This window comes from Hyla sarda, chromosome 1 (genome assembly GCF_029499605.1).
Source record: "Hyla sarda isolate aHylSar1 chromosome 1, aHylSar1.hap1, whole genome shotgun sequence".
Classification (NCBI taxonomy): Eukaryota; Metazoa; Chordata; class Amphibia; order Anura; family Hylidae; genus Hyla; species Hyla sarda.
Window position 1 is genome coordinate 461,243,426 of NC_079189.1, and position 27,888 is coordinate 461,271,313.

Here is a 27,888-nt window from a genome sequence, read left to right on the forward strand (position 1 = left end):
CCGCCCATGCCCCAAGGCCCTCATTAGCATAAAAAGAAAAATGCAATTTGCGGCAGAACAGCCGGTCAGATCTGGACAAAGTGAGTACCGCTTTAACCCCTTAAGGACCAAGCCTATTTTCATCTTAAGGACCAGAGTGTTTTTTTGCACATCTGACCACTGTCACTTTAATGGGAGAAAATACCCCCCAAAATTTGTAACCCCATCTTTTCTGAATATGGAAATACTCCATGCTCTACAATGCTCAGAACAGCAGGAGTCACATTTGGCTTTTGGAAAGCAAATTTTGCTGAAATGGTTTTTAGGGGGCATGTCTCATTTAGGAAGCCCCTATGGTGCCAGAACAGCAAAAAAAAATAAACACATGGCATAGTATTTTGGAAACTACACCCCTCAAGAAACGTAACAAGGGGTACAGTGAGCCTTAACACCTCACAGGTGTTTGACGACTTTTTGTTAAAGTTGGATGTGTAAATGAGGAAAAAAAAAATTTTCACAAAAATGCTGGTTTTTCCCCAAATTTTACATTTTTACAAGGGGTAATAGAAGAAAATTACCCCCAAAATTTGTAACCCCATTTCTTCTGGGTATGGAAATACCCCATGTGTGGACGCCAAGTGCTCTGCTGGCGCACTACAATGCTCATAATAGGAGGAGCTCCATTGAGCTTTTGGAAAGAGAATTTGTTTGGAATGGAAGTCAGGGGCCATGTGTGTTTACAAAGCCCCCCGTGGTGCCAGCACAGTGGACCCCCCCCTCAATGTGACCCCATTTTGGATACTACACCCCTCACAGAATTTAATAAGGGGTGCAGTGAGCATTTATACCCCACTGGCGTTTGACAGATCTTTGGAACAGTGGGCTGAGCAAATGAAAAATGTCAGACACCTGTGTGGCATAAATGCTCACTGTACCCCTTAATACATTACATGAGGGGTGTAGTTTCCAAAATGGGGTCACATGTGGGGGGGGGTCCATTGTTCTGGCACTATGGGGGCTTTGTAAACACACGTGGCCTTCAATTCCGGACAAATTTTCTCTTCAAAAGCCTATGGCGCTCTTTCTCTTCTGAGCATTGTAGTTCGAACGCAGAGCACTTTACATCCACATAGGGGGTATATTCTTACTCAGAAGAAATGGGGTTACAAATTTTGGGGGGCTTTTTTTCCTATTTTCCCTTGTGAAAATGAAAAATTTAGGGTAACACAAGCATCTTAGTGAAAACAACATTTTTTTTCCATTTTCCCATCCAATTTTAAAGAAAATTTGTCAAACACCTATCGGGTGATAAGGCGCACTATGCCCCTTGTTACATCCCGTGAGGGGTTCAGTTTCCAAAATGGGGTCACACGTGGGTATTTATTTTTTTGCGTTTATGTCAGAACCACTGTAAAATCAGCAACCCCTGTGCAAATCACCAATTTAGGCCTCAAATATACATAGTGCGCTCTCACTCCTGAGCCTTGTTGTGCGCCCACAGAGCATTTTACGCCCACGTATGGAATATTTCCGTACTCAGGAGGAATTGCGTTATCAATTTTGGGGGTCTTTTTTTCCTTCTAAGCTTGTGAAAATAAAAAATAGGGGGCAACACCAGCATGTTACTGTAAAAATGTATTTCTTTTACACTAACAGGCTGGTGTAGCCCCCAACTTTTCTTTTTCATAAGGGGTAAAAGGAGAAAAAGCCCCCCAAAATTTGTAGTGCAATTTCTCCCGAGTACAGAAATACCCCAAATGTGGCCCTAAACTGTTTCCTTGAAATACGACAGGGCTCCGAATTGAGAGAGCTCCATGCACATTTGAGGACTAAATTAGGGTTTGCCTAGGGGTGGCATAGAGGTATTCTACGCCAGTGATTCCCAAACAGGGTGCCTACAGCTGTTTCTTAACTCCCAGCATGCCTGGACAGTCAGTGGCTGTCCGGAAATGCTGGGAGTTGTTGTTTTGCAACAGCTGGAGACTCAGTTTTGGAAACTCTGCCATACAATACGTTTATCATTTTTATTGCGGGGGACAGTGTAAGGGGGTGTATATGTTGTGTTTTACCCTTTATTATGTGTTATTGTAGTGTAGTGCTCTTACGGTACATTCACACGGGCAGAGGTTTACAGTGAGTTTCCCGCTAGGAGTTTGCGCTGCGGCGAAAAATTAGCTTCAGCTCATACTTGAAGCAAGAAACTCACTGTAAACCCGCCCGTGTGATTGTACCCCTCACCTGCCAATGGCCGGGACCTGTGGCTAATAGCGCGCGGCAATGATCGGCCCTTTAGACGTGCCGTTCAAAGTTGATCACCGCATCTAAACTGAAAGCTAATTGGTGCCGGTTAGCTCAGTGGGCTGTTTGGGACTGCCACGGTGTAATCGCGGCATGCCGAACAGCTGGAGGACACGAAGAGGGTGCCTTACCTTCCTCCTCCATATCCGATCGCCGAATGACTGCATGAGCAGTCAAGCAGCAGAATCATCGAGCAATGTTATCCTATGAGATAACAATGATCAATGTAAAAGATCAGTGTGTGCAGTGTTATAGCCCCCTATGGGAGCTTTAACATTGCAAAAAAAAAAAAAAAAAAAGTTAATAAAGATCATTTAACCCCTTCCCTAATAAAAGTATGAATCACCCCCCTTTTCCCATAAAAAAAACAAAAAAAAAACTGTGTAGATAAAAATAAACATATATGGTATCGCCGCGTGCGGAAATGTCCGAATTATAAAAATATATAATTAATTAAACAGCATGGTCCAAAATAGCATATTTTTGGTCACTTTTTATATCATGATAAAATTAATAAAAAGCGAGCAAACAGTCCAATCAATACAAAAATGTTACCGATAAAAACTTTAGATCATGGCGCAAAAAATTAGTCCTCATACCACCCTGTTCGCGGAAAAATTAAAAAGTTATAGGGGTTAGAAGTTGACAATTTTAAACATATACATTTTCCTGCATGTAGTTATGATTTTTTCCAGAAGTACAACAAAATCAAACCTATATAAGTAGGGTATCATTTTATCCGTATGGACCTACAGAATAAAGATAAGATGTAATTTGTACCGAAAAATGCACTGCGCAGAAACTGAAGCCCTCAAAATTTACAAAATGGTGTTTTTTCTTCAATTTTGTTGCACAATGATTTTTTTTTCCAGTTTCGCCGTAGATTTTTGGGTAAAATGACGGATATCATTACAAAGTAGAATTGGTGGCACAAAAAATAAGCCATCAGATGGATTTTAAGGTGCAAAATTGAAAGGGTTATGATGTTTTAAAGGTAAGGAGGAAAAAACAAAAACGGAAAAACCCTGGGTCATGAAAGGGGTTAACATTGAAGTCTATGGGTGACTGATGTTCACAAATGGTATCCGTTCTTTTTATGTTCCGTTCTGATCGGTTATTGCTCCGTACAGCATCACAACCACGAAGTCACATGGCAATAAAATAACGTACATAAAATAACGGGTGATAACGGATGGCACGTGTCCGTTATCTTGATAGACTGTCCATCAAAATTGGTCCTCAGAGTTAGGCTTCTTTCACACTACAAAATAACTCCGTTTTTTAAGATCCGTACGAAGTTCCGTCAGCTGAAAACGGCAGTTACCAAATCCTATATGGCCGTTAGAAAATCCCATTATAGTCTATGGGATTTTTCTAATAGCCCTTTTTAACCCGTTATAGCCCGTTATTAATAACGGCCATTATTTTGTGACGGAAGATAGTAACGGGAGAAATAGTGCATGCACTATTTCTCCCGTTACTATCTTCCATCACAACATAATGGGCTAAAACGGCTATTAGAAAAATCCCATAGACTATAATGGGATTTTCTAACGGCCATATAGGATTTGGTAACTTCCCTTTTTAGCTGACGGAACTTTGTACGGATCTTTAAAACGGAGTAATTTTGTAGTGTGAAAGGGGACTTAAAGAAGAACTCCAGAATATAAAATGTGTCCCCCATATTGCCGGCAGTAAAAAAACTAAAGATGTACATACCTTCCTCCGCTTCCCTGCGGCCTCCGGTAACCGGCTCCAGTCTCCGCCACGATCCACTTCCTGGTTGCTGGTGGTCGGCGAGTCATACTGCACTCAGCCAATCACCAGCCACAGTGAAGTCCCGATTCGGCCGGCGATAGGCTGAGCGGCAGTGTGACGTTTTTGGCCCCAGCAGCAGGTGCCGGTGTAGTGAAGAATTTTGTGTCTTGAAGCGTTCTCACACTGCCGCTGAGCCTATCGCCGGCCGAGTCGGGACTTCACTGCGGCCGGTGATTGGCTGAGCGCAGTATGAAGTGGATCGCGGCGGAGACCGGAACCGGTTACCGGAGGAGCGGAGGAAGGCATGTACAGCTTTATTTTTTTTACTGCAGGCAGTATGGGGGACAATTTTTATATTCTGGAGTTCTCCTTTAACATCCGTTGTATTCAGTTATTTCATCCATTTTTTCATGACCTGTTATTGCTGAATAACGGATGTCAGAATGCAGGAACATACCGGTAGTGTGAAAGGGGCCAACTCTGTCACTTTTGTCACTTGAACCCCACCACCCTCCAGCCAGCAGGGGGCATAGGAGGACTAAAGGAAAGGTTGGCTTGAAGGACATTTGGACGTGCCCAAACGATGCTTCGACGTCATCGCTGGTTGGCGGAATCGAGCGCTACAGTGCAGCTGGTTGGCAGAAGTAAGCGGGCACTTTGCTGTGAGTCAGTGGTGACGCCCTCTCTGGCTGAAGACTGCGGCGCTCCGAGTGTGCCTCTTCCCAGGAAGCGGTCACGTTCCCCGGTGCGTACCATGAGGAGGGTGGGCGAGCTCTACTAGCCCGAGGGCAAATGTTACCGGAGCGCAGTCCAGTGCCACAGAGATCCCGCCCGCGGCCCCCGCAGCAGCAGGAGGTGAAGGAGGAGGAGTTGTCCTACCCTGAGTGGATTAGCCGGAGCTACGTGGAGCTCATGAGTCTGAACGAGCACTCGATGCAGGCGCTGTCCTGGAGGAAGCTCTACCTGAGCCGGGCCAAGCTCAAAGCCTCCAGCCGGACCTCGGCGCTGCTCTCCGGATTCGCCATGGTAAGAGGAGCCGCCTAGTCTGCTCAAGGTTACTGCACGGACGCGTCTTCTCCCCGGGGACCTCTGTGTGCGGGAGAAGTTTATTAAAGCGGATCGTACTGGGCGCTAGCGGCCTGTTCACACGTGTGGCAGCAGGATGCGGTTCCGCCGCCCACACATTACATGTCATTCGCGGTGTGTAGGCTTGAGCTCTGTGACACTCAGACATGGCAGCGGATCCCATTCATTTCAGTGTGGGCTGCAGGTTCTGACTCCTGCAAAGTGACCGGAGAAAAATGCCCTACTTTTCCTTCACACCTCCTTTTTGCAATACAGTTCCCGGATACGTTTTCTATGTGGGAACCGTATTGAAAACCGTATGCATTGAAAAACCTAATGCCAAAAGATGCATCAGGTTGCGTCCGTTTTGCATCCTGTATGGTTTTGTCAGTTTTTTCTTCCGTACCTTAAACCATAGCCTACCATGGTTTTTGGTCTGGGTGAAAAACTGTATTAAACCGTATCCGTTTTATTTTTTTTAAATAAGGGAGTCAATGGGAACCATACAGAAGTGTATGTGCATTCGGTTCCATACGGTTTTTGACTTTGCACAATTTTTTCTTGGAATTTCAATCAAACAAGTGAAACTTTATTCATAATGGAGTGAAAAGTTAAAAATGTATGTTTTTATTTTTTTTCTTAAACAGATGCAACCGAACATAATTTTTTTTTTTAACAGTTTACGGTTTTTAACTATACGTGTTAAAATTTGTATACATGTTTTGACACAGTTTTGTGGAATCAGTTTTTCATAAAAAAAGTGGTGTGAATGCACCCTAAAGCTAACAGTGCCTCCAGCTGTTGCAAAACTACAAATCCCAGCATGCCCGGACAGCCGAAGGCTGTCCGGGCACGCTGGGAGTTGTAGTTTTGCAACAGCTGGAGGTGCACTGTTTAGGGGAAAAAAAACACTGGGTTAAAGTGTACATCCAATGATCAATATCCTAATCACTAGCCGCAGGCTCCAAAGTTGCAGTAAAACTTACACATGTCCTACTACCAGAGCCACCATCTGATATACGCTTTAAGGGTGCATTCCCACGCGGTGTATTTTGCTGCGTATTTGCTGCTGCGTATTTTCCTACCCGTTGACTTCAACAGGAAAATAAAATACGCAGCAGCAAATACGCCATGTGGGAACATACCCTAAGGCTTCGGTAACATGTCATATTTTGGTACCCATTGACTTGGATGGGTAGGAAAATACTCAAAAAAAAAAAAAAAAAATTACCCTTTGGAGCTTCATTGCAGAATCTGTTTATTTAGTGCGACCTGGGCAGACACAAACATTTTATTAGAAAAATACAGCAAGCAGTAATTCTTCTTGTCCCGTCAATCCTGCAAAATAAATGGACACCAGACAGACCCTGTTAAAGTATACAGAATGTTGTCTGTGATGGGGCTCCGGCTCCGACGTGCACTAAGACACTTTTTCACCTGGCAATAGATATTTGCATTCTTAAACCTCTCTACAAGGCTCCACAAACTATCTATATGGTTCCTAACTTCTATATTCTATCATCCTATGCAATTTGGATATAGGATATATTTAGAAAAATCACGGAATCCTATTTTAGTTAGACTTAACAAACCATAAATGTCCATCCATACAGTTGGGAGTTATGATCTTGTGTGCCTGTTCTCCATGTGAGGATGGGGTTGGCAGAGATTACACTGATGAGTTTGCTTCGTAAAGTCTTTCTTAGGCTGCATATACACCACGTTTTTGCAATACAGTTCCTGTGTACGTTTTCTATGTGAAAACCGTATGCATTGACTCCTCCATTGAAAACCGTATGCCAAAAGATGCATCAGGTTGTGTCTGTTGTGCATCCTGTACGGTTTTGTCAGTTTTTTTTTTTTCCATACCCAAAACCGTAGTCTACCACGGTTTTTGGTCTGGGTGAAAAACTGTATTAAACCGTATTTTGTTTATTTATTTTTTAACATGGGAGTCAATGGGAACCGTACAGAACTGTGTGTGCGTACGGTTCCATCCGGTTGAAATTCCAAGAAAAAAAACGTGCAAAGTCAAAAACCGTATGGTGACAATCAAACAAGTGAAACTTTATTGATAATGGAGTGAAAAGTTAAAAACGTATACGTTTTTTTTCTTAGAAAATGGATGCAACTGGACATTTTTTTTTTTTTTTTAAACCGTATACGGTTTTTAACTGTATACGGGTTAATATTTGTACACACGTTTTGAGGAATCCGTTTTTGATCAAAAACCTGATACGGGAACTGTATTGTGCAAACGTGGTGTGAATGCACCCTTAGGAACTGGGAAAAACAATACTATGTATTTTATTGTTGTATAATATTTAACACTTTGGCAGATCAGTAGGATGTTCAGTTCAAGAAAGTCGGGGAAACAGCAACCCGGTCCAAGTGAAGCGAGGACCCTATCGATCCCCTAGGAATAGGACACTAATTATATATATTTTTTTAATAAAGCATTCATTGGGGAATGAATACAATCATTTTGAAATGACAACCATTAAAGCCTTTCACACTATAAAATTCACCGGTTTTAAAGATCCGTTTAATCCTCTTATGGAAACCCTTAAAATTGGCCGTTACAAAATCCCATTATAGTCGATGGGATTTTTACATTCTTTTTCAACCAGTCATCGCCCGTTATTAATAACAGACGTTATTTTGTGACGGGAGAAAGAACGGAAGAAATAGTGTTAATAACAGGCTATGACGGGTTAAAACGGATAATGTAAAAATCCCATATACTGTAATGGGATTTTGTAACGGCTGTTTAACATGCGTTTTTGATGGGTTTTGTTAACGGATCTTTAAAACAGATGAATTTATAGTGTGAAAGGGGCCTTACTCAGTGTAATATCGGCTTCACACAAATAGTACAAAAAGGCAGTGACCAATTACCTTAACATAGGGATTTGGACTAAATACCCCTAGTCAGCCTGAGGTTATGTTCACATTCGGCTTTTTGAGCCATAAAACGGATGTTTTGTCTTGGGTTTTTTGGGGGGAAGGCTGGGTTTCTAACTTCACACACTTTCAGGCCATTTTTGGTATGGATAGTGTTTGCTGTAGCATAAAAAGGTTAAAAAACAAAAAAGTCTGGACAAAAAAAAAACTCTTGACACAAATTGGTTGCTAATGCAAACCAAAAGCTTAATGTGCACATAGACTTTTATACATAAAAGCCATGCATGAGACCTGACACAGGAACATAACCTGGTTAACAGTAATACAGTGCTCCCAGCCTGTGGGTCTCCAGCTGCAAAACTACAGCTCCCAGCATGCCCTGAAGACTGTGAGGACATGTTGGGGGCTGTTTTGCAGCAGGTAGAGAGACACAGGTTGGGGGTAACTACCCTAAGTGGTAAACCAAAGCAGGGAAACAATGCTGAAGGATGCTGGATCAAACACTGCACACAGTTATATAAAGCTGCTAAAGGACAACTGCAGCGGAAAACTCTTATCTCCTATCCTCAGGATAGGGGTTAAGTGTTTGATCACGGGGGGGGGGCAACCGTTGGGACCCCCCGCCCCGCGATCTCCTAAACGGGGCCCCCGCATTAGCACTTAGTGTTGACCTGAGAGGTCGATGGTTCCGCCCCGTCCCCATACAGTTCTGCCTTTCCCATAGAGTTACATGGATGAGGCGTGTCGGCTGCGTCGTCTTGCTGCGGCCGGTGTGAGGTAGTTTTTTGCGCCCCGGTAGATCCATGCGTCCGCTCCTCCCCCAGCTCTCCAAACATTTCCGAAGCTAGAGCTGGGGGAGGGCAGCGCAAGGGGAGGGAGGAGGTTCACGCCCCCTCACTTATCTCCCCTCCCTGAGCTCGGCTGGACGCAGATCTCTACGGCACGCCCCCTCCCTGAGGACCTAGATCGCCACGGCAGGTCCCCTCCCTCATCTCCCCTCCCTACATTTCCGAAGCTAGAGCTGGTGGAGGGCAGAGCAAGGGGAGGGAGGAGGTTCACGCCCCCTCCCTGAGCTCTGCTGGACGCAGATCTCTACGGCACGCCCCCTCCCTGAGGACATAGATCGCCACGGCAGGTCCCCTCCCTCATCTCCCCTCCCTACATTTCCGAAGCTAGAGCTGGTGGAGGGCAGATCAAGGGGAGGGAGGAGGTTCACGCCCCCTCCCTCATCTCCCCTCCCTGAGCTCGGCTGGACGCAGATCTCTACGGCACGCCTCCTCCCTGAGGACATAGATCTCCACGGCAGGTCCCCTCCCTCATCTCCCCTCCCTACATTTCCGAAGTTAGAGCTGGGGGAGGGCAGAGCAAGGGGAGGGATGAGGTTCACGCCCCCTCCCTCATCTCCCCTCCCTGAGCTCGGCTGGACGCAGATCTCTACGGCACGCCCCCTCCCTGAGGACATAGATCTCCACAGCAGGTCCCCTCCCTCATCTCCCCAAGCTGAGGACATAGATCTCCACGGCAGATCCCCTCCCTCATCTCCCTCCCTGAGGATGTAGAGCACTGCTCCCAATGAGCCATATGTGTAAAGGGGGACATACTGCACGGGCTAAAGGGGGACATACTGTACGGGCTAAATGTCCCCCTTTAGCCCGTGCAGTATGTCCCCCTTTACACATAGAGCTCATTGGGAGCACTGCTCTACGTCCTCAGCTCGGGGAGCTCAGGGAGGGGACCTGCCGTGGAGATCTATGTCCTCAGGGAGGGGGCGTGCCGTAGAGATCTGCGTCCTGCCGAGCTCAGGGAGGGGAGATGAGGGAGGGGGCGTAAACCTCCTCCCTCTCCTTGCTCTGCCCTCCCCCAGCTCTAGCTTTGGAAATGTTCGGAGAGCTGGGGGAGGAGCGGACGCATGGATCTACGGGGGTGCAAAAAACCACCTCACACCGGTGTGAGATGAGATTTCCAAACCCATGCAAAAATCAAACCGCTCCTCCCCCTCCGCTCTCCGAAGTTCTGCACGGGAGAGCCGCGGCAGAGCCATGGCTCCATGCGGGTGGTCCCAGCGTGCTGACCCTCCAGCGATCCCTCCACAGGATAGGGGATAAGTGTTTTCCACTGCTGATGTCCTTTAAACTTCTGATGAATCTGTCAACCAAACATACATTGTCCTGGTTGACTTTTCTGAGATGACCTTTACTGTATCACACTCTGATGTAGCCCCACAGTGTGGAACAAGGCTCATATACACCAGCAATCCCCAGATAGTGTAGGCATTCTAGAGATTTATTGTTATAAGGTAATACATAGAAAATTCAAACTGCATAGGAATATTTTAAAGCAGTGGTAAGAATAGGAGAAGTCTTCCAATGCGTTTCCCTATGAGCAAACCTCTTGGGGGTTCTGGGAAATGTTAAATGTACAACACCTTATAATGCAATACAGCCAGTAGAGAAAGTGTGTGCTAAGAGAGCAATAATAAAGTGTAACTCTAAGATAGGAGCTCTCTGCCCAACAGTGGCATACTGACCTCCATATACTAGGAGATTGGGAACGCTAACAGTACAAGTAGTAGAAGGCAGAACTCGCACAGAAATCATTACCCTCAGGCCACTGTCATAGTGTGGTGTATCTTGGTTAGTATTTGTAAGCCAGAACTAGAACCTGTACAGTGTAAACATCACTTCTTGTTTCGGCTTTGAAATGCTGATGCAAGATAAAGCTGTGTGACAAGTGGCCTTAGCCTTAGGTACTTTCCTGGATCATAAGGGTTTATTGCTTTTGCCTGTCTCGTGCACTAATATACCGTTTTTTGTTGTTTTTGTATTGGTACTTATTGTTGTTTTGTATTGGCAGTTCAACACAACTGTGTTCTGTTTTTTGTTTTGTTTTTTGCAGTGATTTTTACAAAACTGCAGAATTTTTTGCAAAAACAGTGCTAAACTGCTGAATGTGAATAATAGAAGTCCAGCTCTATACAGTTATATGTGATTATTTACAGAAAAACTGTAATCCTTCTGTTGTCTTTACATTGTTCATGATACACATCATGTTCTAAAATACCGTTTTAGGGTAGGGTCACATGTAACGTATACACAGCGTATTCAGATTCCTCTGCTAGCAAAGTCTATGGGAGTAATAATAAACACACAGACTTTCCTATTGCTGAAATACTCAACATAATTCAAATCTGAAGTAAGCAGCATAAAATTTGCCACGTGTGACCCTACCCTGTGTATTCACACGTACAGTATCCTGCACATATTTACTGTGCAGGATTTGAAGTTCTCTATTTTAATGTAAAATAAATGAACACAGCGTCAAATATACACCAGATACTGTTCATGTGAATACATCCTTAAAGAGGTACTAACTGGTGCCAGAGAGTTGAACAGATTTATAAATGACTTCTATTAAAAAAAAAAGTTACCCTTACAGTACTTTTTAGCAGCTGTATGCTGCAGAGGGAATTCTTTTCTTTTTGAATTTCTTTTTTGTGTTGTCTACACTGTACTCTGCTGACATCTGATGCCTTTATCGGGAACTGACCAGAGCAGGAGAAAATCCCCATTGTAAACCTATGCTTCTCTGGACACTTCCTGACACGGACATTGGTGTCAGAAGAGAGCACTGTGGACAAGACAAAAAAGAAATTCAAAAAGAAAAGAATTTCCTCTGTAGCACATACCTGCTAAAAATACTGGAAGGGTAAAGATTTTAAATAGAAGACACTTACAAATCTGTTTAACTTTCTGGCACCAGTTGATTTAAAAAAAAAAAATTCCACCGGAGTACCCCTTTTTTTTTTTTTTTTTTTTTAATCTGATTCTGTGTGAATAGCGACAGACACAGACATGACCACAAGCTCTTTCCATGTATGAGATGGATTGTAAAGAAGGTTCACATAACACACTGCCATGTTTCAATCTTGTGATCTTTATAAATTACATTGGATAGCAGTCCACAAATGTTAAAGGGGTATTCCAGGCAAAAACTTTCTTTTATATATCAACTGGCTCCGGAAAGTTAGACAGATTTGTAAATTATTAATCGTTTGTCTTATTGAAGTCTCTCCGTGTCTAGGACTTTAACGTGGTTCTAATAAAGGTGCTTTCTTCATAGATTTGTAAATTATGTCTATTAAAAAATCTTAATCCTTCTAGTAGTTATTAGCTTCTGAAGTTGAGTTGCTGTTTTCTGTCTAACTGCTTTCTGATGACTCACGTCCCGGGAGCTGTCCAGCTCCTATGGGGATATTCTCCCATCATGCACAGCTCCCGGGACGTGACATCATCATTAAGCAGTTAGACAGAAAACTTCAGTAGCTAATAACTATTGGAAGGATTAAGATTTTTTAATAGAAGTAATTTACAAATCTGTTTAACTTTCCGGAGCCAGTTGATATATTAAAAAAAAGTTTTTGCCTGGAATACCCCTTTTAACTCTGTTGTGGTTTCCGTTCGAAAGGGAAACCACAATGTTGCATGACAGGCTTCACTGACTTTTAATGGGGTCAAAGTGGTTCCACTGAAATATCTGTATGTTAGAGGGGGGGGGGCGGGGATCTGCAACTGAGCCTCAAGGTCGCAGAAATAACGTAAACATTTATTTTAATATATCACTCAGTACCTAATCCTGACCGTGTACATCAAATTTTTATGTGTCTAGCACATTTATATATATTTTTTTATTACACTTTTAATTTAGCTCACAAAATTCCGTTGCCCCCGTTCTGCCGTCCGCATTATGGCGTCTTATGGAGGAGCATGGAGGACATACACGTCACTTCACTGCGCCCAGCCTAACGCTACAGAGGAAACGGTGACTTGTATGTCACATGCTCCTCCATAAGACGCCATAACGCGGACGACAGAACTGGGCAGCGGCAATGATGAGAACAGGGCTGCGGAGCGGCAACACTTGACAGCGAGCAGCTACAGGGGGGGGGGGGGCGGCACTGCTGTCTACATGGGGGGGCACTGCTGTCTGACTTTTTTTTTTTTTTTTTTATAAACTTTTCTAAACTAACTCAGACTATGTTCCCTAACACTCCTCCCAACCTTTAAAAAGCTGTGTATCTTACCTTTCTTCTTTCTCACATAGTGCAATCTCCCAGCAGGAGAAAGTGGGTGTTTCCCAGCAGGCATGACATCACTGAAGCCTGCTGGGGGACCACATCCACCCTCACATGGTTGCAGTGCTGTGATGATAGAAAACCTTAGGCGTGCCTCTTGATTGTGTGGTTCTATGCTGGTTTCAATGAGGCTCTATGCATGTTTTAGTGAGGCTCTGTGCAGCTGCAATCAAGCTCAATGCAGCCAGAAGCACTTCCTGAGTTTGGTCTCCTGCCAGGTCGGGAGGAGACCAAACTCTCTGTATTAATTGTGGCAGGGAACAGAACAGAGCCACCTAGTGACTGTTTATTTATTTATTTATTTTTTTATATATTACTTTTGAAAATATTTTTGTTGATAATTTTAAAAGCAGTGGTGATTTGCAAAGTGTCTGTCTGCTAATTACACAAGGAACACTATATTTAGTTTTATTTGGTGACAGGTACTCTTCTTAATACTGAATAACTCCATTAACTATTGAGCTACAACTGCATTCCAAAGCAATAGAGTTGCATGAAATCCTGTGGACTGCAGCTGTAACTGAATAGATAAAATCAATTTGTAGCGCTACAGTAACTTGCCGTGTAGCTCGTGCCCTACCATTAGTATTGCTGTTGAGCATGTTGTTATATGGAGGACTTTTGCACACTTGCTGGGTGCCCTAGACCCAGTTCTTGAAGTTAAGCCTTTGCATAGTTTAGGATTATGAAATACAAGTATTAATAGATTAGGACATTGCCACAGTGCTGTTTAGCTCCAGCTTTCATCACAAGATTTAGCTATCAAGAAGTAATAATAATACAAGGGCGGTGTGTAATAATAAAATGTACTGTACACCTACTTCTTTTAAAGGAACAGTAAAGCAATCCCCCTTCATGTGTGTACATACATGTTTTTACAACCACTATAACAAGTTTTATTCTTGCTGATTCAAACAGGTGACGAATGATATCGACTGCCCACATAATATGTCAGGTGTCACTGTCGACAAGAATAATAGACCTATGATATTATTTAAACGCACAGAATTCCTTGTAAAGTAATAAATGGTGCAGACATCACTTGAATAGCATAATGCCTCGTTCACATTGCAGTCTGACTCTGCTATTCAGAGTTACATCGCCAATCTGACCAGAAGGACAGGAGTTTAATGGAGAAAAAAATAGGACAAGCACAATTTTTTTTTCTCCGATTGATCCGGTAATTTTTTTGGAATTTAAGACTGACCCCATGCAAGTGAATGGGGTCCGTCAGGACCCGATAGTAGCCGTTCACATTCGTCCCATTTTAGAGTCCAATCGGCTCCAAAAAAAAAAAAAACAATCTGATCCTTAACTGGTCCGATGCAAACGGCAATATGAACCTAGCCTAACCTAGTACAATCAAAAATGTTATAGGGGTTATCCGGCAGGATAACCCCTGTTGGAAGGGAGTTGAAAGGCTGCTGTAAACCCTAGAGTCAGCCTAACTGCTTGTTCAGTCAACGACTATGAAGGAGATTTATCAAGCTCCATAGTAGTTTTATTTTTTCATTAATTTTTTTACGTTAAAAAAAAAAAATAAAAAAAAAGTTGCACGTGCGACTTTTCTATACATGCTTGTTTTTTTTGTTTTTTTTCAAACTTTGCAGTGTTCATGTATTTATCAAATGCGATAGTCGCTATTTATGAAGAAAAAAGTCGCATCTCCATTTAAGTCACATATGTATTGGGGATCGACCGATGTTAAGTTTTTTTTTTTTTTTTTTTTTTTTTTTTTTAGAGTTGTTAACTAATACCGATATACTGTGCATTTTAATCCCCCCCCTCTCTCCAAATATCCTTGGAAAAATGAGGGTGCGTGTGTGTGCGGGTATACCCTGATAAACGGTTTATGGCGCTTTAAATCAATGAACTGCAGCGGCTTTTGCGGGGCCAGAGACCGCCGACCGCTTCTCTCCCCCTGCCTGTCCTGAGTCCAACCACCGCCGCTGCCCGATTGCCTCCCCCTGCCTAGCCTCTGGCCAGAGATGGCCACCACTGCTGCCCCATTGCCTCCTCCATCCCCGGTTTTATAATTGCCTGTTCCCAGGGTCCGCGCTACTTCTGGCTCCGGTGGCGTCCTGAGCTGTCACTGTGCACCGGGCCACTGACAGTAACGAGGACGTCACTCGTCATTGCACAGCAACAGCGCAGGACGCCAGGAACAGGTAATTATAAGACCGGGGATGGGGGATGCAATGGGGCAGCGGTGGTCTCTGGTTGGACAGCGGCGGTGGTTGGACTCAGGACCCCAGGACAGGCAGGGGAGAGAAGCGGGTGGCGGCAGTGGTCTCTGGCCCCGCAAAAGCCGCTGCAGTTCATTGATTTAAAGCGCCCGCATTATTGGCAAGGTAATTGCCGATAACTTAGAAAATCGTGAATATCAGCCGATAATATCGTCCAAACCGATAATCGGTCGATCCCTAATATGTATTCCAGGTCCAACCTGGTTTACAGAAAGTGCATACGTCTGCAGAAAAGGAAATTAACACCCACTTTAAAACTGTTCTTGTTCTGCATCATGAAACAAAGCTACTACATTAATGTAAAAAAAAAAAAAAATTATTACATGACTAATAAATACACACTGCACACCTTGTTTATTTTAGGACACGTACATGCTGGTGTACCCACTCCATTTTAAACTTAATGTTGTGTTAAAATAGAATAAGGCACAAAATTAATTGTGTAAGAACTTTTTAGAGATTACGAAAATAACCCATATGTGGCACTATAATGTTTTTCATTAAAAAAACAAAAGAAACATCCATAGTAATACAGCTTCATGCACATTTTGGGGTGGTTAACGTACCGAGCCGTTGGTGCTCCGCTGTTTTCCTTCCTGACATAAACTCCGGCCTCAGCCCTGCGACACAAGACTCCGCCCACAAACATCACAAAATGCGGGCTCAAAATTAAACAAAAAAGCCTCCAGAGTATGAATATTCATGGTGCGGCATAGTATGTTTTTAATATTTTGTCATTTCTGAGGAGGGTGGATGGGTTGTTGTGGGATAGTTGCAGCTATTTAGTGCCAGGCAGGCCAGTCAGGGCCTCGCCCGATGAGGTACATTCCAAAATTTGATGAAAAAATTGAAAATTTTGCATTTTTCTAACTTTGAAGCTCTCTGCTTGTAAGGAAAATAAACATCCTAAATAAATTATATATTGATTCACCTATACAATATGTCTACTTTATGTTTGCATCATAAAATTGATGAGTTTTTACTTTTGGAAGACATCAGAGGGCTTCAAAGTTCAGCAGCAATTTTTCAATTCATCAAATTTTCAAAATCGTAATTTTTCATGGACCAGTTCAGGTTTGAAGTGGATTTGAAGGGTCTTCATATTAGAAATACCCCACAAATGACCACATTATAAAAACGGCACCCCTCAAAGTATTCAAAATGACATTCAGTAAGTGTGTTAACCCTTTAGGTGTTTCACAGGAATAGCAGAAAAGTGAAGGAGAAAATTCAAAATCTTCATTTTTTACACTTGCATGTTCTTGTAGACCCAGTTTTTGAATTTTTACAAGAGGTAAAAGGAAAAAAATCCTCAAAATTTGTAACCCAATTTCTCTTGAGTAAGAAAATACCTCATGTGTATGTCAAGTGTTCGGCGAGCGCTGTAGAGGGCTCAGAAGGGAGGGAGCGACAATGGGATTTTGGACAGTGAGTTTTTCTGAAATGGTTTTTGGGGGGCATGTTGCATTTAGGAAGCCCCTATGGTGCCAGAACAGCAAAAAAAAAAAACACATGGCATACTATTTTGGAAACTAAATCCCTCAAGGAATGCAACAAGGGGTCCAGTGAGCCTTAACACCTCACAGGTATTTCATGACTTTTTGTTAAAGTCGGATGTGTAGATGAAAAAAAATGTTTTTTCACTAAAATGCTGGTTTTTCCCCAAATTTTACATTTTTACAAGGGGTAATAGGAGAAAATTAACCCCATTTCTTCTGAGTATGGAAATACCCCATGTGTGGACGGCAAGTGCTCTGCTTGGGCACTACAATGCTCAGAAGAGAAGGAGCGCCATTGAGCTTTTGAAAAGGGAATTTGTTTGGAAAGCCTCCGTGGTGCCAGAACAGTGGACCCCCCCACATGTGACCCCATTTTGGAAACTACACCCCTCACAGAATTTAATAAGGGGTGCAGTGAGCATTTATACCCCACTGGCGTTTGACAGATCTTTGGAACAGTGGGCTGAGCAAATGAAAAATTACAATTTTTATTTTCACGGATCACTGTTACAAAAATCTGTCAGACACCTGTGGGGCGTAAATGCTCACTGTACCGCTTATTACATTACATGAGGGGTGTAATTTCCAAAATGGGGTCACATGTGGGTATTGTTTTGTGTTTATGTCAGAACCGCTGTAAAATCAGCCACCCCTGTGTAAATCACCAATTTAGGCCTCAAATGTACATAGTGCGCTCTCACTCCTGAGCCTTGTTGTGCATCCGCAGAGCATTTTACGCCCACATATGGGGTATTTCCGTACTCGGTTGTTTTTTTTTTACACTAACAGGCTGGTGTAGACCCCAACTTTTCTTTTTCATAAGGGGTAAAAGGAGAAAAAGCCCCCCAAAATTTGTAGTGCAATTTCCTGAGTACAGAAATACCCCATATGTGGCCCTAAACTGTTTACTTGAAATACGACGGCTCCGAAGTGAGAGAGCTCCATGTGCATTTGAGGACTAAATTAGGGATTGCATAGGGGTATTCTACACCAGTGATTCCCAAACAGGGTGCCTCCAGCTGTTGCTAAACTCCCAGCATGCCTGGACAGTCAGTGGCTGTCTGGAAATGCTGGGAGTTGTTGTTTTGCAACAGTTGGAGTCTCCGTTTTGGAAACCCTGTCGTACAATACGTTTTTCATTTTTATTGGGGGGGGGGGGCAGTGTAAGGGGGTGTACATGTACTGTTTTACTCTTTATTTTGTGTTATAGTGTAGTGTAGGGTACATTCACACTGGCAGAGGTTTACAGTGAGCTTACCGCTAGGAGTATGCGCTGCGGCGAAAAATTTGCCGCAGCTCATACTTCAAGCAGGAAACTTACTGTAAACCTGCCTGTGTGAATGTACCCTGTACGTTCACATGGGGGTGGTTGGGCAAACCTCCAGCTGTTTCAAAACTACAACTCCCAGCATGCACTGACAGTGCATGCTGGGAGTTGTACTTTTGCAACAGCTGGAGGCACACTGGTTGGAAAACCTTCAGTTAAGTTCTGTTACCTAACTCAGTATTTTCCAACCAGTGTGCCTCCAGCTGTTGCAAAACTACAACTCCCAGCATGTACTGATCACCGAAGGGATGTAGTTATGCAACAGCTGGAGGTACGCAATTACAACTCCTAGCATGCCGAGACAGCTGTTTGCTGTTAGGGCATGCAGGGATTTGCAGTTTTGCAACAGCTGGAGGGCTACAGTTTGGAGATCTCCAAACTGTGGACCTCCAGCTGTTGCAAAACTACAAATCCCTGCATGCCCTAACAGCTGTCTTGGCATGCTGGGAGTTGTAGTTTTGCAACATCTGGAGGGTTACAGTTTAGAGACCACTGTATAGTGGTCTCAAACTGTACCCTCCAGATGTTGCTAGGCAACTTACTGGCTTCCGTCTGATCCAGAGAGCCAGCCGCACGACATCGCCAGACTACCGATCTACTCCACCGATGGTCGCCTGCAGCCTTGCCCGCAGGGTAAGTGGACGTCGGCGCTGATCCTCTGTCGGTTCCCCGTTCTGCCCCGCCTATTGTGGGTGGGTGGGTGGGCAGAACGGGGAAACCGAAAGTAAAGCCCCCCACCCCTGATCTGCTATTGGTGGTCGCGTCTAGACCACCAATTGCAGGAATAGGAGGGGTGGCACCCCTGCCACCTCACTCCTATGCCTACAGGGGGATCGTGGGTGTCTTGGACAACCGTGATCCCCGTTATATTCCGGGTCACCATAGACCCGTATGACCCGGAATAGCCGCAAATCGCAAGTGTGAATTCACTTGTGATTTGCAGCGATCGCCGATATGGTGGGATCTGATGACCCCCCTGGGCATTTGCGCGGGGTGCCTGCTGATAGATACCAGCAGTCACCCCCCCGTCCGGTCCCCGCCCGGCGTGCGGCAGGGACCGAAATTCCCACGGGCATACAGGTACGCCCTTGGTCCTTAAGTACCAGGGAGCAAAGGTGTACCTGTGCGCCCTTGGTCCTTAAGGGGTTAACATAAGGGAACATTTTTCTCAGTTTCCCAGTTTTTGCTTACGTGTGATTTATTTATCAAGGTCGTGTGACTATTTGACAAATAGGTCACATGTAAGCAAAAGTTTTAAAAAATTAAAAAAAATTGTCATAATATTGGCCTATGACTACGATGATTATTTTGATCCACGGTTACCAACAATGACATTGCATGCATATGTATACCTTGTACTAAAATCCATCACTACCATTGTACCGTAAAGGGCCAATTTGTCCTCTGTTATTCCACTTTTTTTTTTTTTTATATATAAGTTAAAGAGATTTGTGGGGGAAAAATTGTCATATAAAAGCCATACGTTTTGTAAAGAATGATAAATCTCCTTCTATATTTTCTGATTATATGAATGAATGGCACTTGGCGATGTTCGGACACCCTATAGAGTATTGGCCACTCGTGTGGTTTTACTCCCGCTAATTTACCACTTGTCCCCTATCCTGGATAGGAGATAACTTATGATAATACACCTTTTAATATATAAAAGAGCCTAAAGCAAGGTTCACACCTGTCTGGAGGCTGTTTATTTTGTCTGGGAGCAGAAGAGCCCGAAGGACTACATTGACATAACCCATTAAGGAGGCAGTGACATTATAGTACTATAGTTTTTTTTCCTCCCCGCCTTCTAATAGCCATAATGCTTTCAGTTTTCCATCTACAGACCCATATGAGGGCTTGTTCTTTTGTGCCACCAATTGTACTTTGTAATGACCTCACTCCTTTTACCACAAAATCTACAGAAAGACAAATTTGGTTACTTTTCTGTAAAAACATTAGTTTTTTAAATTTATTTTACTACTTTAAAAAAATATAACTAATTGTACAAACTGTGTGTGCTTAAAATTGCCCTATTCTGACCCCCTGTAACATTTTTATTTTGCCATATACGGGGCTGTATGAGGCTTAATTTTTTTTTGTGCCGTGATCTGTAGTTTGTCGGTACCATTTTTGTTATGATGGGGCTATATTTATTTTATTTTTTTCAGATATATGGAGTGACTAAAAATATGCAATTTTGCGCTTTGGTATTTTTTATGTTCATGCCATTGACTGTGGCTTTCATTAAAAGGGGTACTCTGTTGCTCAGCGTTTGGAACAAACTGTTCTGAACGCTGGAGCCGGCGGTGGGAGCTTGTGAATTAATAGCCTCGTCCCCTCATGGTGTCACGCCCAGCCCCCTCAATGCAAGTCTATGGGAGGGGGCGTGATGGTTGTCACGCTGCCTCCCATAGACTTGCATTGAGGGGGGCAGGGTGTGACCTTACGAGGGGTGGGGCTATGATGTCACTAGCTCCCGGCGTTCCAAACGCTGAGCAGCGGAGTACCCCTTTTAATGTTATATTTTGGACATTTTAGCACACAGCGATACCACTTTACATAATGTATGTTTACATAATTTTATAAAAGAAAGTGGGAAAAGGGACTAATACATACAATCTTTTAATTGCAAACACTGAACAATGCTGGTCCATAACACAGCATTGATCAGTGTGATCTGTGCTCCATTAGTACTGGCTGCCAGGCTGCCTACACTATGCTGATCACACAGACTGGATTCTAAAGGGAACTGGTGATTACTATCATTCTGCTTAAACAGAGTCATCAGGACAATTCCTTATAGGAAAAGATCTATCAACCAGGCAGCAGGGAAGGCAGAAGCCACTTGTGACTGCCCTAATGACTCATTGTTCAAGCAGCATGAAAGCCATGGCGGGTTCCCTTTTAAACAGACAAAATAAAGTGCTTACCACATTTTTGTTGGCCATTTACTAGAATTTAATCTGTTACGGGCCCCAAACAGAGCCTTCAGTGCAGATGTGAACTTGGCCTAAGTCCTATTTCTTATGATAATTCTTGAGTCAAAACAAACTATCGCCTGATTTATTTTGGCAGATATCCATTAGTGATTTAGGATCTTGATGAGACTTGTTGCTATTGAACAATATGTGCTCTTCATCCCCCCCCCCCCCCTCATTTTTAAGTATGTTTAATGTTTCTTACCAACTTTAGAAACTTGTCTTAAAAAGGACTTGTCTGCAAGTTGGTGGCCTCTAACTACAGGTGACGACATGAGTCAGTGATGGTCTCACTGATGAGCTGGTTGCAGTGCTACTGTATGCAGCCTCAGGAAAAAGTATGAAGGGGGACAGGTTCTCTTCAAATGTGAACGCTTCCTCATTCTTCCTTTACTATTGCAGTACAGAATCTCTTGGTTGACTTTTGTAAAGACTAATGCAACAGTAGTAGTTCTTCCTTTTATGTAAGCCAATGAGCCTTTTACCACTGAAAGTACTCATAAAAATATAAAAGCAATTCAGATTGCTGCCCAAACATGGCCAAAAAAATATGAATGTCTAGGCTTTGGATTAGCTAGAGTAGATGCAATTGAATCATTCTGTTTGGGTTATTTTTTGGTTAATTTTTAATCTGTATGTGCTGGAAAAGGATTTGTTACATGAACAAATATGACTACAAATGTAAGCTGCAGATCCTTCTTCTCTAAACCCATGTGATCAACTGGTGTCACTAGGAAAAGGTGAATATGGCCAGATAAAGCCCTGCAGCCGCCACAGAAATAAAAAACACTACTATAGAGCACAGAGGTAGCACTAATGCTTCTACCTGTATCAGCAATGCTGGAAAATGCATCCTCCTGCCTTAAAGGAGTAATCCACCCCTAGACATCTTATCCCCTATGCAAAAGATAGGGAATAAGATGTCTGATCGCGGATCAGGACCTTCAGGGGATCGGGGCTCCGCACTGCAGGTAGGTATAGCAGTCCAAGACCTTGCATCGGTCTCCTGTTCAACCACACTATAACCCCGTGTATTGGGTTATAGTGTGGGTAAACTGGTGACAGTTTTCCTTTAAGGGTAGGGTCACATGTGCTGTATTTTGCTGTGTATTTGCTGCTGAATATTTTAAAGTCAATGGGTAGCAAAATACACAGCTGACTTTGCTACCCATTGACTTCAGTAGGAAAATATGCAGCAGCAAATGCACAGAAAATATGGCACGTTACCCTAACGGAACAGTACATGATACCACTCAGTGGTCAAGACAGTTGCTTTGCTGCAATATGAACTTGAGCTCAAATATTTGCTAAGAGTTAACATGTTCACCCTTCATGTCCACAATATTTCCTTAGAACCATGTATCAGAATAGGATCACATCCTGTCCTACTGTTTGGTTATTGGAAGTTAGTGATAAATGGACTAGGGATGCACCAAAAAGGGAAATTTTGGGCCAAAAATGTAGGCTGTGCTTAGCCAAAAAACAAAAATGCATTGCCCGCCCACTTTTTTCAACATAGTTTTAGTAAAATTGTATTATAAGAATTTTTTAGTTACAGATGTACCGTACTTGGAGGTGACACCGGAACACAGACGGGGTGGCTATAGAAAGTACTGGCCGGGCTTGCAGCCACAACACTGCCACTTACATTGACTCCAGGACACACTATAGGGATACACACCTATCTGGTTGCTATGGCAACCATTCCATTTTTCCTCAGCATGTTCCGATAAATCTCCCCCTTATATCTTAAAAAAATCAGTATGCTTAAAATGTTGTCTTCTGACCCCCTATAACTCTATTTTTCCCATATATGGGGTTGTATAGGGGCTAATTTTTTGTGCTGTATTATTTGTTTTTTGTGATCTGTATTTTATTTTTATAAGTACCATTTTTTATTTTGATGGGGACTTTTTGGATTCCTTTTTCTTTTTCTGCTACATTAAATGAAGAAAAGTCTGCTATTGTGGCTTAGTTTTTTTTTTATTATTTTTTTTTTACATTTACGTCATTGTCCATGTGGTTTCATTAACATAATATTTTAATAGTTCTGACATTTATGCACGCGACATTACCAAATATGTTTATTTTTGTTAAAGGAGATGTCCGGTGCAGACTTTTTCTATTCCATCCTGCCCGGGCTGCAAAAAAATCCAAAGAATAGGGATAAGATCCCTGCCGCTGGGGACCCCTGTGATCTTGCACGCAGCACCCCCTTTACAATCAGTCCCCGGAGCATGTTCGCTCCGGGTCTGATTACTGACTAACATGGGGCCGGAGCATTGTGACGTCACAGCCACGCCCCGTGTGACGTCACGCCCCGCCCCTTGAATGCAAGCCTATGGGAGGGGGCGTGACAGCTGCATGCAAGATCACGGGGGTCCCCAGCGGCGTGACCTCTGCGATCAGGCATCTTATCCCCTATCCTTTGGATAGGGGATAAGATGTCTTAGCGCTGGAGAACCCCCATCAAGTCACCTCCTCCCAGCGCTCGGCACTGTTGGGAGGAGTGACAGTGGGTCCGTAATGGAGGGGCAAAATCGCTCCGCACAAGACCTAGGGAAGGGAGTGGGGAAGGGGCCTGGACCATAACGTTCGAGCCTGGGGGGGTCTCCTGGAGAAGAGGGGGACCTAGACCGCGCCGCCGCACGAGATCGGGGGGTGTTCTGCACCTTACATCGGAGAGGGTATAAGTTGAAAACCACGCCCCTATTTTAGGCTACGCCAACCAAAATTATTGGCAGGATATCCCCTTAGCCGAAAAGGCATAAAGGGTCATTTCCGGCCAATAATTTCTGGCGAATGATATTTCGGTGCATCCCTAAAATGGACAATTGTCCAAGCGAGGGGTGTTTCATGGCTTCAGACATTGCATTGGTTCCTAACACTGAACTAATATCCCTTGTTGGAATGCGGAATTTCTTAATTAAAAAGAAAATCCTGAAATGATTTGTTCTGTCCTAGGCACTTGTAAAAATCATTTCACAGTCTTGTTTATTTTCCCTTCTATATATGTCAAGGTAACTGAGCACTTAATGTGGACGATTACTCAGATAAGAACTATTAAAGGATAGGTAAATGACATGCTACATGATTTATCCAGCATTCTTGGTAAATGCCATACACATAAAGTGGGGGATTGTTGTAAAATAAAGCTATTAGTTTTCATCCCATGATAAGTCTGACATCTCCATGGTTATGTTCCTCTAAATCGCTCACTAATGCCTTCCTAATCCCTTGAATATGACTAGAAATCTCCAAAATAGCTGGAATAAGCTGTGCTCTTGTTATGGATTCTCTGTATGGGTTCCCAATAGAAGCCATGAAACTGCTTACTATTTCAGCATGTATTTAAAGTACTCCTATATATTTCAGTAACTTGTAAATTCATATACATGTCAAACTTAATTTTGTGAGAAAGCATCAGAATGACCAGAATGCTCACCCGGGAGTCTTGATAGCAGAAGACTTTTTTGGTACATCAGTACAGGACAGAGGTGGGTAGGCGCAGAGGAGCGACCTCGCAGCGGCAAGCTGTTTCCTGCGCACAAGGCGCACTTCTTCGGGCTGCTGATCTGCACCGCCGCTCACAGGTGTGTATTAAATAGATCACAGGGTTACCGTGGAGACATCTAAACAAATACAAGCAGCAGTACAAAGCAAGGTAAAAAAACAATCACAGGAATGGACTCAGATCATTCTGATCATTAAGATCGCAACCAGCCGTAGTATGTTTACAGTGTTGTTTTAATCTTTTGAACCAATTTGTGTTTTGTGAAAAGTAACTTTTGTTGTTGTTTTTTTTTTTTTTTTTTAGGTTGCCATGGTTGAGGTCCAGCTAGATGCAAATCATGCCTATCCTGCCGGCCTCCTTATAGCTTTTAGTACCTGTACTACTGTGTTGGTTGCTGTACACTTATTTGCTCTCATGGTCAGCACCTGCATCCTACCGAACATAGAAGCTGTGAGCAACGTCCACAATCTCAACTCTGTGAAGGAATCTCCTCATGAAAGGATGCACCGTCACATTGAGCTAGCGTGGGCCTTCTCCACTGTCATTGGAACTCTTCTATTTCTTGCCGAGGTTGTGCTGCTTTGTTGGGTAAAATTTCTACCGTTAAACAACAGTCCCAAGTCCTTAGTCAATGAAACTGATACCTACATCAGTCCTGGGAAAGAAGCAGCAATAGCTTCAACGTGCATAATGGTGCCCTTTGGATTAATTTTTATAGTGTTTGCGGTTCACTTCTACAGGTCACTTGTTGGTCACAAAACAGATCGACAGTTCCAGGAGTTGAATGAACTTGCTGAACTGGCCCAACTTCAGGACCAATTGGACCACAGAGGGGACCCTGTCCAATCCCCCGGTCATTACCCATAAATGTTCTGTTTATAAAGGGTTTATTGCTTGTGTCTTATAATGTTTTGGATGTGTGAGAAGGGGGGTGAGTTGGAGCTCAGGAAGGGCTAATTCTTTACTACTAAGAATGCACTTTGAGTCAGATATCAAATCTAGAGCTTAAGTTCTTTATGAACATCTTCCAGTGTAAAAAGGAAGGGGTAAATGTCAATGTATTCTCAGTTTTCCTAAGATCTAGCTCTCTCAGGGCAGAATGTGGATTTTTGCAGGCGTTTTGCATAGTCTGCTTTCCACATCCAGCTGCTTGGAACTCTCCATTTTATTTGTTCATTTTTTTTGGTTCTGATAAGCTGTGGACCAGTCCCAGACCTTTTAAGCAGTTTGGAAGAATACACTCTTCACTGCTGCATTACACAGCAGCATGGTTGCCTGGATTTTTCCCATGTATATGACTGCTGAGGAATACAGCTGTCTTATGCCCTTTTCTGGGCAAGCAATGAGTGTCAGTGTCACTGGAAGTCTTCAGTTGCATGCAGGGAAATTGGCAGAAAGGTTTTTGTAATGCATGTCACAATAACCGTGTGTGAGCCACTGGATTGCTTTTAATATTTAACAGAGTGTTTATGTATATATGCAGAGACTCCTTACGGATGATCACAATCAACAATATTTTTTACAGCATTATTAACACATTTATAATCTTTTGCATACGTTTACCATGTTGTCTAAAGTGCCTCCAATGCATCAGCAGAAGATGCAGTATGTGTCTGACCTGTTAACATTTTGAGTACCAAATATGGACTTTACATTAGTATAATTTCTTCTCTGTTGGCAGACCCAACTGCAGTAATGTCTTGTATAAGAGTTAACGGTTAGAACACCCTCTGGCCTGCAATGACTATAACTGTAGGTTAAGCCTTTCTTCTTCAAGAAGAATTTTTTTTTTTTTTTAACAAAGTAAAATTTAAATTCTTCATATTTCTTAGTTGGAATACAATGATAAAGTGGTTTTGGCTAACAAACAAAAATTGTATAATGACCTGTTGTGGCTTATAAAAGGGAAACTAAAGCATAAATGTGTCCATAATCCTCATTTGGTATTCTTTATAACAGTAGTTAACACTTTTGCTTCATTTCAGTTTCTTCTAGTGAAAGCAGGCCTTTCATGCTCTGGGGACTAGATGTCCTACCAGCTTTCAGGGTGCTACCCACATTTCTTAGGTAGCACTTATTGTCACAATAATAATGCAGCACACATTTTGTAAATGCTTGCACAGTATTGTAAAAGACAAACTAAATCCTTTTTTAAACCTAAATTGATATTTTCCAACTATTACTAATACAATTCTCATTATATAGAAGTTCAGCTTTATCCCTAGTAGGTGCACATGATGCAAAAAATCTACATACCTGATATATAGTACCTTGCAAAAATATTCATATTTAATTTACAGAACATACCCACAAATTTGAAGATTATTTATTGTAAAGCAAACAACAAACAGGACAAAATAACAGAAAAAGTCAATGTGCATAACTATTTCACCCCCCCCCCCCCCCCCCCCCCCCCAAGGTCAATACTTTGTAGAGCCACCTCTTGTGGCAATCACAGCTCCAAGTCGCGTTGGATAAGTCTATGAACTTGCCTCATCTTACCACTGGGATTTTTGCCCATTCCTCTTTGCAAAACTGCTCCAGCTCCTTCAAGTTGAATGGTTTGTGCTTGTGAACAGCATTCAAGTCTGAACACAGATTTTCGATTGTATTGAGATCTTGGCTTTGACTAGGCTATTCCAGCACATGTACATGTTTCCCCTTAAACCACTCAAGTGTTGCTTTAGCAGTGTGTTTGGGGTCATTGTCCTGCTGGAAGGTGAACCTCCGTCCTAGCCTCAAATCATGCACAGAATGGTACAGGTTTTGCTCAAGAATATCCCTGTTTTTAGCACCATCCATCTTTCCCTCAACTCTGACCAGTTTCCCAGTCCCAGCTGCTGAAAAATATCCTCACAGCAGGATGCTGCCACCACCATGTTATACTGTGGGGATGGTGTTCTTTCGGTGATGTGTTGGGTTTGTGCCAGACATAGCGTTTTCTTTGGTCGAAAAGTTCAATTTTAGTCTCATCAGACCAGAGCACCCTCCTCCATACATTTTCGGAGTCTCCCACATGCCTTTGCAAACTCACAATGTGCCTTTTTGTTTTTAGCTGAAAGTAATGGCTTTCTTCTGGCCACTCTGCCATAAAGCCCAACTCTATGGAGAATACGGCTTATTGTCGTCCTATGTACGGATACTCCAGTCTCTGCTGTGGAACTCTGCAGGTCCTCCAGGGTTACCTTA

General features: G+C 43.1%; 2 protein-coding genes across 5 annotated transcripts in view; one reads left to right on the forward strand and one right to left on the reverse strand.

The window, feature by feature from the left end:
• Positions 1–4,740, reverse strand: part of KDM2B (lysine demethylase 2B) — a 174,833-nt gene extending 170,093 nt beyond the window's left edge. Inside the window, exon 1 of one of the 2 annotated variants that reach the window (XM_056534717.1) lies at positions 4,493–4,740. In XM_056534717.1, coding sequence (XP_056390692.1) covers positions 4,493–4,601 — 109 coding nt within the window. In that variant the 5' untranslated portion in view covers positions 4,602–4,740. The remainder of the gene's footprint in view (positions 1–4,492) is intronic. The other variant, XM_056534724.1, reaches the window with a different exon arrangement.
• ORAI1 (ORAI calcium release-activated calcium modulator 1) overlaps positions 1–27,092 on the forward strand; it is a 36,566-nt gene extending 9,474 nt beyond the window's left edge. The window contains exons 1-2 of one of the 3 annotated variants that reach the window (XM_056534806.1): positions 4,243–4,337; positions 25,003–27,092. In XM_056534806.1, the coding sequence (XP_056390781.1) occupies positions 25,009–25,566 (558 nt within the window). In that variant the 5' untranslated portion in view covers positions 4,243–4,337; positions 25,003–25,008 and the 3' untranslated portion in view covers positions 25,567–27,092. Of the gene's footprint in view, positions 1–4,242; positions 4,338–4,671; positions 5,062–25,002 lie in introns of those variants that run through there. The other 2 variants (XM_056534794.1, XM_056534802.1) reach the window with 2 other exon arrangements.
• Positions 27,093–27,888: the final 796 nt, after the last annotated feature.